The 11,102-nt window shown below is 37.4% G+C and overlaps 1 protein-coding gene across 2 annotated transcripts; it reads right to left on the reverse strand.

Moving 5' to 3' along the window:
• Window positions 1-906: 906 nt before the first annotated feature.
• On the reverse strand, window positions 907-7,739 carry LOC144666252 (uncharacterized). 2 transcript variants are annotated; one of them, XR_013573147.1, is made up of 7 exons: window positions 7,584-7,739; window positions 7,142-7,469; window positions 5,496-5,648; window positions 4,456-4,572; window positions 3,788-3,907; window positions 2,420-2,913; window positions 907-2,381 (listed from the first exon to the last, which is right to left on the reverse strand). XR_013573147.1 is itself a non-coding variant. In XM_078527653.1 (6 exons), exons 1-6 carry the CDS (start codon window positions 7,584-7,586, stop codon window positions 2,537-2,539), a joined length of 1,098 nt encoding a protein of 365 aa, XP_078383779.1. In that variant the 5' UTR covers window positions 7,587-7,739; the 3' UTR covers window positions 907-2,536. The 2 variants fall into 2 exon arrangements, 1 of the variants encoding a protein (XP_078383779.1); XM_078527653.1 differs by having other exon boundaries at window positions 907-2,913.
• Between the last annotated feature and the right edge of the window lie 3,363 nt (window positions 7,740-11,102).

The following is an 11,102-nucleotide window of genomic DNA, read 5'->3' on the forward strand; positions in this document are numbered from 1 at the left end:
TCAGTTTTATGCATCTGTCCTCTTATTGATGATAAATTGCGTCTTAACATTGTTGTTTCTACATCACTTTGACAATGTTATAACGTTATTCAGTTATCAACAATAAAAGGACAGACGCATAAAAAACTGATGTCAATTTGTTACTACAAGGCAAAATACATGCGAATACACTTCTTCTAGATGCAAAGCAGGAAAACGGAGACAATTATGAGCTCATAGCATCTTAAGTAAGGGAGTCATCAACAACAAAATATGTTCAAAAACAAAAATACTCGCTTCAAGATTTGGAATTAGGAATTGAGGAGCGACGAAGCATCATGAAAAAAAAACTAAGGAAAGAAGTAAAACACTATCGAGAACGATTTAAAATTAGCTGATATCATAAACAGTTGACTCCCGGTAACTCCAACCGTCAAGGGAAATCATCAAGGGTTTGAGATATCGGGAAGTCGAGTTACTGAGGGTAAAATTACAGTAAATCCAAGGGAAATCGATTTTTTTTTTAGTAAGCACAAGATTCAAATTCCCGAGGGTTCGAGTTATCGGTAGTCAACTGTATTACCTCTAGGCGCATTGAAAAGGTTACGCCTTCCTCTTCAAGAAACGTAGTGTTTTGGTTTATGAGGGGAATCTCGTGCTTGTTCAGTTCACAAGTTCCTTTGTTGTCCTTATTGAAAGACACCTTGTAGTTTGTAGAAGTACACCACGCGTTTCTCAGACATTGTTGACCGCACCATAACAGGCTACGAGACTCAAACCGTTTGACGACATAACCAATGAGCTGTTTGTTTTTGACTTGCTCGTTACGAAGTGTGCTGAGCGCGATGATGAATCTTCTTCGGCCGCGAAAACGGCGGTTAATATCATGACCTGAAACAGAATAAAGAACAAAAAACTTTTACCCTCCATAAGTAGCAGAAAGAAGACTGACGGAAAAGATATTTTTTTTCATTAAGGTGGGGACTTCTGGATCTGTTGTGATTGTATTGAGCAATGATTGGTATATTTTGATAGAATTGTTTATAGTTGATGGGCAGTTCTCAGGTATTTATCGCAATAATGTGCATAATGAGTCGTTGCCGCGATTTTAGTGGACGTCGTTAAAAGATTCCTAAGTAACATCTCTTGTTCGTTTCACCAGAATGAGTACCACTTTCTTTTGTTTAATTTGTATAATGGTCGATTCATCAATATGCATGACTTGTTTCCATTGTATCTCGATAGAGTACTTTCGAAAGAGTACTATAAAAAACAATTGAATGTGTTCTGTTCCAAATAATGATGTGCAACAGCGATTTTACTGAGTCAAAATTTTATTCTGAAATATTTTTTTTTTTGAAAACTGCTGATGCTTGGCCAGCTTAGAGGGCACCCAGACTAAAAACTATTCAGGTTCCATATTCCTTTAACATTATATTTGAACATGTTATGTGGGACGTTCTAATTTGTCCACTAAATTGTATGACTACAACTACCTTTCTTGACTATTTATTTTTTATGCATTAATTATACGTAGCAACTAATCTTAAATTGATCAATGGCTTCGGTTGTGATGCTTTGAATTTGAGTTAACCCTTAGGATGCTATATTACTCAAAAAACACCGTTTTGTAACCTTTAAAATAGTTTTTTTGGGCGGTACGTTGCTAAATTTCTCTCAACTTTGTTAGAAATGCACTTTCTAACACTGCAATAAGATTTTGATGAAGATTTCTTATTTTCTCAACTTTCTATCCTGTACATTCTTTCTTCAGCTGGCTTGAAAACTTGTGATCTTTATCAATGAAAAGCCAGGAATAGATATACCAAGTACTGGTATATTGGCCTGTTTTACTACCAACTGAAAACTAAAAGCTGATCACGTTTTTTTCGATTTGCTCTGTCAGAATGTAGTCAATATTCAAAATGGACAGTCCCGTGGAACGTTCTATCCAACCTTTATTACTGTTGCGTATCACAAGAATCTACTCTCGTGCAAAAAGGTGACGTCACAAGTGCTTGAATGGCCATTCCTTCAAATCACGGAAAAATCCAGGCTTACCATAATAATGGTTAAGCCGGTCTAAACTGGGTCAATGTTCTATTTATCAGAACATAAGGCACCGCCTTCGCTCGTGCTTTTCTTTACGTTTTTCAAGTGCTGTTTTCCCTTCCTAGTGTACTTTTTTCTATTCTAGGGAATACGATAGTGAATAAATAGCACAAACACAAAGCCACAAATAGTTGTTTCATTAATTTCGGTATTTTGAATGTCATTCTATTATATGCTAATCTTTTCTATTCTATTTTTCCTACTCTACTCTACTCTACCTCTTGCTCTACTCTGCTCGACCTGGACTCTACTGGACTCGACTGGACTCGACTGGACTCGACTGGACTCGACTGGATTCGACTGGATTCGACTGGACTCGACTGTGAACGACTACTTGCTAATGAAAATTAACATTAAGTAACACAAGTCTTGCACCTGTTTCAAGTTTATCATATATGTACTTTCAGTAGGAAACGAAATGACACATCAATTGGCATCGTCACGTTCACTTAGTCACACAGTAACGAAGCTGGCAATTCGGTGTTTTCACAAGCTCGTACACATAGAACAATCCGCAGTTCCTGACCTTGATTGATGCCTGCCAATTACAGCAATTCGTACTCCAGTGAAAACACACAGTCCGGGTTACCACTCCCTCTTGGAGAGTAGGGTGGGCTCCACTTAGCCAGCCAGTTGCGTCCGTGTAGCACATGCTTTTTTGAACACAAGAGGTGGGCATTTTTGAGCCTGCAGTGCCGTTGAAGCGGTACCAACCAGGAGTTAGCGTGTCACGATCACATTTATACGATGATCCTGCTCCTCTTGGAAATGAGACACTGCGGTCCGCTTCTACATCAACCGTGTACGAGCTGCACTCTGCACCTATGAAGTAAAAAGTTATTTCACTAATTAAATACATTTCTGGGAATAATGACCGACAAATGTAAAAAAATGTAAATGTTGTTTATAGTGGTCCTGCACTTAGCTTCGAGATACCGTATTTATTCGAATAAGCGCCCAACCTCGAATAAGCGCCCACCGTGAAGGCAGAAAAAGTTAATAAGCGCCCAGCCTCGAATAAGCGCCCACCCCCTCTCCCCTAAAAAAGGATAGGTGATAGGTGTCAAATGAGATTGAAATTGACTAAGTACTACAACCTTAAAAGAGTTTCCCAAAGACCGTGTTTTCTTAGTATTTTACAGGAACTTTCAGCGAACAGTTACCATTCTGCTTTGGTACATCTTCAAGTTTTGTTGTTATTTGTTGTTTGGTTGCAAAATTAACTTACTATTTACTGAAAAATAGTGAAAATTTAATAAGCGCCTAGCCTCGAATAAGCGCCCACCTCGAATAAGCGCCCTCTCTCAAGGTCTAAAAATTTAATAAGCGCCCAGTGCGCTTAATCGAATAAATACGGTAGCTAGTTTACAGGCATGTCACTGAACAGAGTAAACAAAATTTTAAATGACTGGTTGGAGGCAGACCAGTTGGCTATATAGAAAAGCGTGACCGAGGATTTGAACTCGGGACTACTAAGAACAAATCCAGCTAGTGACAGGGGTAGGTCTTGAACCGGAGACTTCCGGATTACAACACCAGCGCCCTAAACCACTCGGCCACGCTGCCTAAACATTAAACATTGAAGTCAGGATGACTTAAAGCATTTTAAATGTGCCCAGCTCAAATTATCTCAAGTGCTCGTGCGTCCGAATTTCTAAAGTGGCGACCGACTGTGTGTTAAGAAGAGAATACTTACCAATGCCGAGTTCGCAACGCATGCCTGTTAATGATGCTGCGCAGGCGCATGTAAAACCATTGATCATATCAGTACATGTTCCTCCATTCAGACATGGATTACTGGAGCACTCGTCGATATCTACGATATAAAAACAAATAGTAAAGGTAGCCAAGAGGCTACTGGTTAAAGCATAATGAACCGCAAGGCCAGAGAATATCCTAATTTCCGTTGTATGAAGCCACTAGTAGATAGATAGATAGATAATAACTTTATTAACGTGTCAAATAACCACTTAGCTCGGGAAAACCCATACTAATTTGGGGACACGAAATGAATACATTCTAAAAGACAATTAAAAATATATTTTCAACGTAGTGTGCCCACCCAAGGCACGAAGCTGGACCACTCGATCAGGAGTCCAGTGCGCTAGCCATTAGGCCACCGCGCCTCCCACAGACAAATAGCTTTAGCCTTTATTGCTTGTGTTATTTTACTTTTTTGAAAGTATGCCACAACCAGGCTCACCATTTTAATTGCCACGTACTTTTACCACAGCTTTAATACTAAACTGGGATGAGTCACTTATTAATAAAGTTGTTCTAAGCTTTGCACGTTACTAAAAATGCTTTGGCCCTGGTGCTGTAGCGCGAGAGATTCGACATAAACACTTGAAACCTAAAACTTACCAAATTCACAGTGGTTTCCTGAGTATCCTGGTACGCATCGACACGTGTACTGTCCCTCCCCCTGATAGTCGCAGGTTCCACCATTTTGGCATGGGTTCCCTGTGCACTCTATAACCGCTGAAGAAAATGTCAAAAGCCATAAACTAAACTAGGATTTCCGGTATAAAATGGACCACAGGCCTGGTCATTCTCACGCCCAGTTGTCACTGTAGGCTCTTACCGAAGTGAATGCAGAGGGAAGGAAAATGCATTTTTTAAAAAAAAGTGCTCGTGGTTTACATAAAAATGCTCACTTTTTCCCCGATTTTTTAAACATAGAATATTACATTTTTCAGATTTTTAGTAACATTTTTCATTTTCTGCCTTGACTGGCTGACTTTCATTGTTCCTCGATGACAACGTGGACGGACGCCATCTTGGAACGAGTGTGATGGACTGGGTTTCTAGAAGGCAACCGCTGACCTATCAAACCTATTCCCCGGGCCTTCTCGGCTCCTTTGACTCAAATGAGGGCAAAATGCATCTGGGAGGCTTTGGACGCCATAAATAAAATAATATTGTGCTTTTTAACACAAAATTACGCAAAACATCACTCGAAAATCCAAAATAATGCTAGCAGTGCTTTTTAAGATAAAATGTAGAAAAAAAATGCTCGCAAAGCATGAATAATGCCAAAAAGAGTGCTAGCACTATCGGTAAGAGCCTAGTTGTCAGTCATTCAGCAAAGCGTACACAGCCGACAGACAGGCTAAGCTTTTTCGATTACAGTTACTGATAAAATGTGTTTCCTGCTAAGGATTTTCTGTTAAAGCACGAGGAAATTATATCATATTTTGGTAGGAGGCCAGTAATAAGCTCATTTTGAAACATGTTAAGTTCATTTCGCAGGGCGGTTGAATGCAAAACCTGTCATAAGAAATAAGGAAGGATAATTTTATAACATCCACGCTCCCAAAGTTTTTTCCCGGTCCAGAGAAGGGGAAAAAGGAAAGCCTGGGAACAAGGTTTCGACGGTAAAAAAGTTGAGCATCACCTCTCACCTGCTTTTTCCATATCGCAATAAGAACCAATAGTCTGTTTCCCAGACCCTACTGAGTCCAGCCAATATCGACCACTAGGTGCCAGTCCTTCAGATGCGTTTTTAATTTCTTGACATGATTCGGCCGGGAGTACTGGAGATGAACCAAGGAAAGCTGTCGAATGAACGATCAAGTTTGTAACATTGTTTCAAAAATCTTTGATACTGAAAGTTTTGAAAGCCGTTTTAAGTTTTAGATTGAATATTCGAAAACTTGGTCCATTGCGAGACTAATTAAGATGGTTTTCGCCCAACATTCGAGCAATGCAGGCAAAAATAAAGTTACCAAAAAGACCTCTTAGCATGGTAACAGTTTAAGTACAGCTAACAAAAACCTGCCAAAAATTTAGCACTCAAGCTGACCCCGCGAGAGAAAAATGGATTTGAAATTGCCAATATTTCAGTTAAATGGACGTTTCGCGCCAGTTCAAAACAAAATGGCGCGCGTTATAAACATTTTTACGAGGTTTAACTTTAATTTTCTCAAGAATGCGTTAGAATTTATCTACGGGGTCACTAAGACAATTGAATTTCGATAAGATCTTTTAAATAGTATACAAAATGTTGCCGTACTATAAGTAGATTTTTGGTACTTAATTTTCGCACTCGTTCCTCGAATTTTCAGCGGAAACCGTCTTAATTCACGGGCAAACTTGAGTGTAAATACAGGTAACCAGGTGTATACAGGCCGCCTGCTTTAAAACTTGCCCAACTCTCTAGATCCATGTTACGTTATTCTATCCGTTCGGAATCGCCAACCAGTATTCAACGTTTGTATATATTAGAAACTTCTATGCGGAGGTGGTGGGAAGCGGTGTGCGTTTGAGGAAAATTAGAACAGAGAACTTCTCTCTTTTGATTAAACTATCTCTCCGCTGATGAAGTGCTAATTCCAAAATATCTTGAATGTATTTCCTGTCACGACATTAGCACATTAAAATGACAGCGAAATTTCAAATATGGTGTGTCACACACAACTGAGGCTAACTCAGTATGCTTTAAAAGTGAGTTCAAATGAATAAGTAACAATGGTGATTGGATTATTGATGCAAATTGTGAAATTGCACGAAACTTCCTAATGTAAACAATTCCAAACGGAATTAAAAACTGCTTCATATTGGTAGAGCATGAATGTTTGCCATTTGATTAGGTTCAATGACACACTGGATACACGATAACTTGAAGGAAATTGGCAAAAGGTAATAAAAGCAAAAATGCCACCCAGGATAAATAAGCGAATTTCTCATAGACTTCATAGCGTGTAACATAATAAATTTATCTGTAGACATATCGAAAATGATTTCAATAAATCTTACTTTGTGCGCGACGAATCCTTCAAACACATTTTATTCGTTCTATAGTTTCAATTCGGTCCCTTAGAGTTTTTGTTAGTTTTAGTCAGCCAATAGAAAATAAAATTACCCTACGGTTTTAATATAGGCTGGGATCAATATTAAAAGAAAACTGAATGGAGTAGATAGCTTCGATGTAGTTCATTTTGAGATTCAAGAAGTCCTTGTTAACCTCTGAACCATAACTTGAACATTTGAAAGACTTTGAAAGAAATATTGAATCGCTAGCGGCTACTGACTATATGTCACAACTTACCACGGAATGGATTATCCAAATAAATGGCATTTGAGTCTGACACGACATTGAAAGGCCTCACCGAACGTGTTCGGTTGTTCAGCTCACACAGGTTTCTGTCTCTATAGAAGTTTAAGCTCTGGCAAATGGCGTCATCTTTGCACAGATAATAACACACAAACATGTCCTGTACCAGGACTGATTTGTAGTTCTGTTTGAAGAGAGAGACACCTTGCACCGACGTAACACATCTTTCACCCAGTAAACCACTGCTGAAGACGAATGGAAACCACAAAATTTGGCAAAGCATGTACAGGCCTGAGTGTGCATGAAATAACCTTGATATTGCCTGAGGAAAACATAAGTGCGTCACCGTTTGATCGAGAAAGTGGCTATATAGCTTACAATTTGAAAAAAGAGTAAAAACCAGTGAAAGAAAAGCTTGCCAAAAGTTTGTTCTCACCATTTCTTCAGGAGATGGTCCTTCCTTACTTTAATTATCACCGCAATAAAAGCCAAAGTCAGAGTAGGCCGGCTACCCTGCTATTTCACTGCATGTCGCTAAAAATAAATCTTTGAATGAATAAAATAGATGGCGCAGAGCCATCTGTTTTTTGTAGTCAAGCTAGTTGATTTAACGACCGAGTTTCGTAATTAAATGCAGCAGCTAAAAGCAAATAGAGTTCCTAATTTGAAAATAGGTGTAAAATTTCGTCATGTTTAACAAAAACAGATCTGTGATAATTGAAATAAAACCTCAGTTTAAAGAGACGGTAAAAGCTTGCAGATAATATTTCAAAGGTAAATTGCACAAGTAGAAAAATTAATATTTCGGTAAAAGGTTGCTATTGACAATTAGCGATTAAGTCCGTTTGCTACTACAAACAAAATTGACAGCTAGGCTCGCAATTTATCTTAATTTCCAGTTTCCGCCATGTTTTAATAGAAACAATTGCTAATTTTGTCCGTGTTTATGACTATGGGGTAGGGGATGTTCAAAACAACTTTTAATTTCCCTGTGCTGCCAGTAGCGAAGTTCATTTTTAAATGATTCTTAAAATCTTTGCTTTTGTTCATTTTTTAGCAATTTATTTTTTGATAGGGCTCGTGGCTGTAAAAAAATATTGTTCGTCAGAAAGGCAATATGGCCTAATTAGTGGTTTTCTTTACTCCCTTACCTAATTATTGTTGATGCTGATTTTCTGTGAATAATGATGAATGATTTTAATGGTTTTGAGAATTTATAACGGATTTTATTCCAGTATTTTCACAGACTCCTGCTTGTTCAATTAAGAACTGTTCAGTTGTGTCATTATGACTTCAACTCTGAAATGATCCTTTTTATAACATGAAAAACAGAGCAAAGCAATTACAAAAAGGTGTTGAGAAAGCCGATAATCACTAGTAATTTTACACCTTATATTATATATCACTCTAACGCCAAACTCAATATTAAAAAAATCCCAATTTTAATATTTAAAAATAAATAATGGAAAACTAAAAACAACCGCACGAAAGCACTCCTCAATAGCTCACACTTGAATGGTCACACGTCGAGGTTTCTTCCGCAGACTTCATGGTTAGACTGAGTGCATTTAGAGTACGGCATAATAAACAGTACCACATGAAAGTACTGCTTTATAGTTTTCGTTTGATTGCCGATAAATATTCCCTCCGGGTATTAACCCAGATAAGGAAAAAAAATAGATAGATAAAAAATAGATAAATTAATAATTGAATAAATTAATAAAAACCAAAAAAATTCTGAAAAGTGAATCTCGTCAAAGTGATGTGCGATATACTTACATATTATATAGACGCGAGTGTTCCACTTGAAAATAAACCACTGGTAACATTCATACGAAATTACATCCGGGCTGGCGAATTTTCCATTTCCTCCATCATACATGCTTTCTATTAGTTTGCTGAACTTTAACACAAAAAAAAGGTAGATTGTAAAATTCATTAACTATTCATGAAGGTGCAAACCAATCTCAGCATAGTATTCAGATCACATATACACAACTGTAAACCCCAATACAAATCAAACAATAGAATTAACTTTTGATACAAACTCATGCTCAGCTAATAAATATTCATTAACTTTTGATACAGATCTCTACCGAATCGCATAACAATACTTTGCATTCAATTTATTGTTTTCAGTTCACAAGTAGAAAAAAATATTCACGTCCGATCTGTATGGCCGTTTACAATTGCTCGCCTATCGGCTCGCCATTGTAAACGCCCATGTAGATCTCCCACTCATATGTCATCTACTACTTAAAGCCAATTACGCTTTGGCGATGTTTTTAGAAGAAAAATGAGTCCATGGGTCTTATTTGGGTTAATGCCCAATGGGATATAATTTATGTGACCAATCAAACCATATCTATTGAGTAGTGCTTTCACGTGGTATAATACACCACTTTCATAATGGCGGCCAATTTATTTATTCTTTTATATGTATGTTAATTAGCCCTACTGGCCTCGTCAGCATGTGAAAAATTCAAAAGAATTTTTACTCTAAAACGAGGCCAGTAGGGCTAATTAACATACATATAAAAGAATAAATAAATTGGCCGCCATTATGAAAGTGGTGTATAGTGTACTCTAAATGCACGTACTCTAACTGTTTAGTCTTCGGAACAAACCTTAAGCTTAGCCTGTGATGGCCCCTGCCGTTTTAAGTCATTTTACTGTAACTAAACGCCCTACAAGACGGACAACGGACACTTTAAAATCAATAACGAACACTCGAGTAGTGTTTTTTATCATGTTTTATTAGTGAAAATACTTCCAAACTTTATACCGACCTAAAGCAAAGTTAGTAAGCACCCTAAGGATACGTGTATGGCAAGCTTACGGACCGAAAACAATGACGCTATAAACGGATTACTTCTCTGCTTACGTGTATAGGCACTAAAGACACATTTTCTACTTACAGTTTTAGAGTTTGTAGAAAAAAAGAAGCGAATACAAGAAAAACAAGCGAATACGTTCCTTTTATTATTTTAGTCTTGTTGTAGTTTGCAAAGGTTTGTTGCATTGTGCAAAGGTTTAGCTTTATTATCTCAGAATTACTGGTGTCATGTTACCTCGACTCTCTACAGAGCGGACGCCTCTCTAAGACGAACAGTTGCGGCCGGTCCCGAAGGTGTCCGTCTTAGAAAGAGTTGACTGTATTTGTTATTGCTTTGCTCTGTATTTTCATTTTCATGTTATAAAAAGGATCATATCAGACTTGAATTCTGATGACACAATTGAACAGTTCTTTATTGAAAAAACAGGTGTCTCTCAAACTGTGAAATAATGGAATAAAATTCGTTGTAAATTCTCAAAACCATTAAAACAAGGCATCATTATTCACAGAAAATCAGCATCAAAATTAGTTAGAGAGAAAAGAAAATCATTAACTAGGCCAGATTGTCTTGCTGTACCGTCAAGCTGACGAACAATATATTTTTTACAGCCATGAGCCCTATCCAGAGATAAATTACTAAAAACGAACAAAAACATAGATTTTGCAAATGACGCTGGCGCTCAGCACAGGGAAATAAAAAGTTATTTTGAACATCCCCGACCCAATGTCAAAAACACGGATTACTAAACAATCGATTCTATTAAAAAATGGCGGAAACTGGAAATTAAGATAAATTGCGAGCCTAGCTGTCAATTTTGTTTGTAGTAGCAAACGGACTTAAAAGCTTTATGCCAACAGCAACTTTTTACCGAAATATTAATTTTTCTACTTGTGTAGTTTATCATCGAAATATTATCTGCACGTTTATAACATCTCTTTGAACTGATGTTAATTTCAATTATCTCAGGTCTTTTCTTGTTAAACAAAACGAAACTTAACACACGTCTTCACATTAGGAACTCTATTTGCTTTTAGCTGCTTCGTTTAATTACAAAACTCAGTCGTTAAATCAACTAGCTTGACTGGAAAAAACAGATGGCTCTTTAAAGATTAATTTTT

The sequence above is a fragment of the Oculina patagonica genome, chromosome 9 (assembly GCF_052425735.1).
Source record: "Oculina patagonica isolate OP01 chromosome 9, crgOcupat, whole genome shotgun sequence".
Taxonomy (NCBI): domain Eukaryota; kingdom Metazoa; phylum Cnidaria; class Anthozoa; order Scleractinia; family Oculinidae; genus Oculina; species Oculina patagonica.

Bases quoted from the DNA above. Each gene is read 5' to 3' on its own strand.
- LOC144666252 (XM_078527653.1), bottom strand. The intron at 5,649-7,141 runs GTAAGTTGTGAC...TTCATTCGACAG, and splicing joins TTTGGATAATCCATTCCGTG to CTTTCCTTGGTTCATCTCCA. The intron at 3,908-4,455 runs GTAAGTTTTAGG...TTTATATCGTAG, and splicing joins AGGAAACCACTGTGAATTTG to ATATCGACGAGTGCTCCAGT.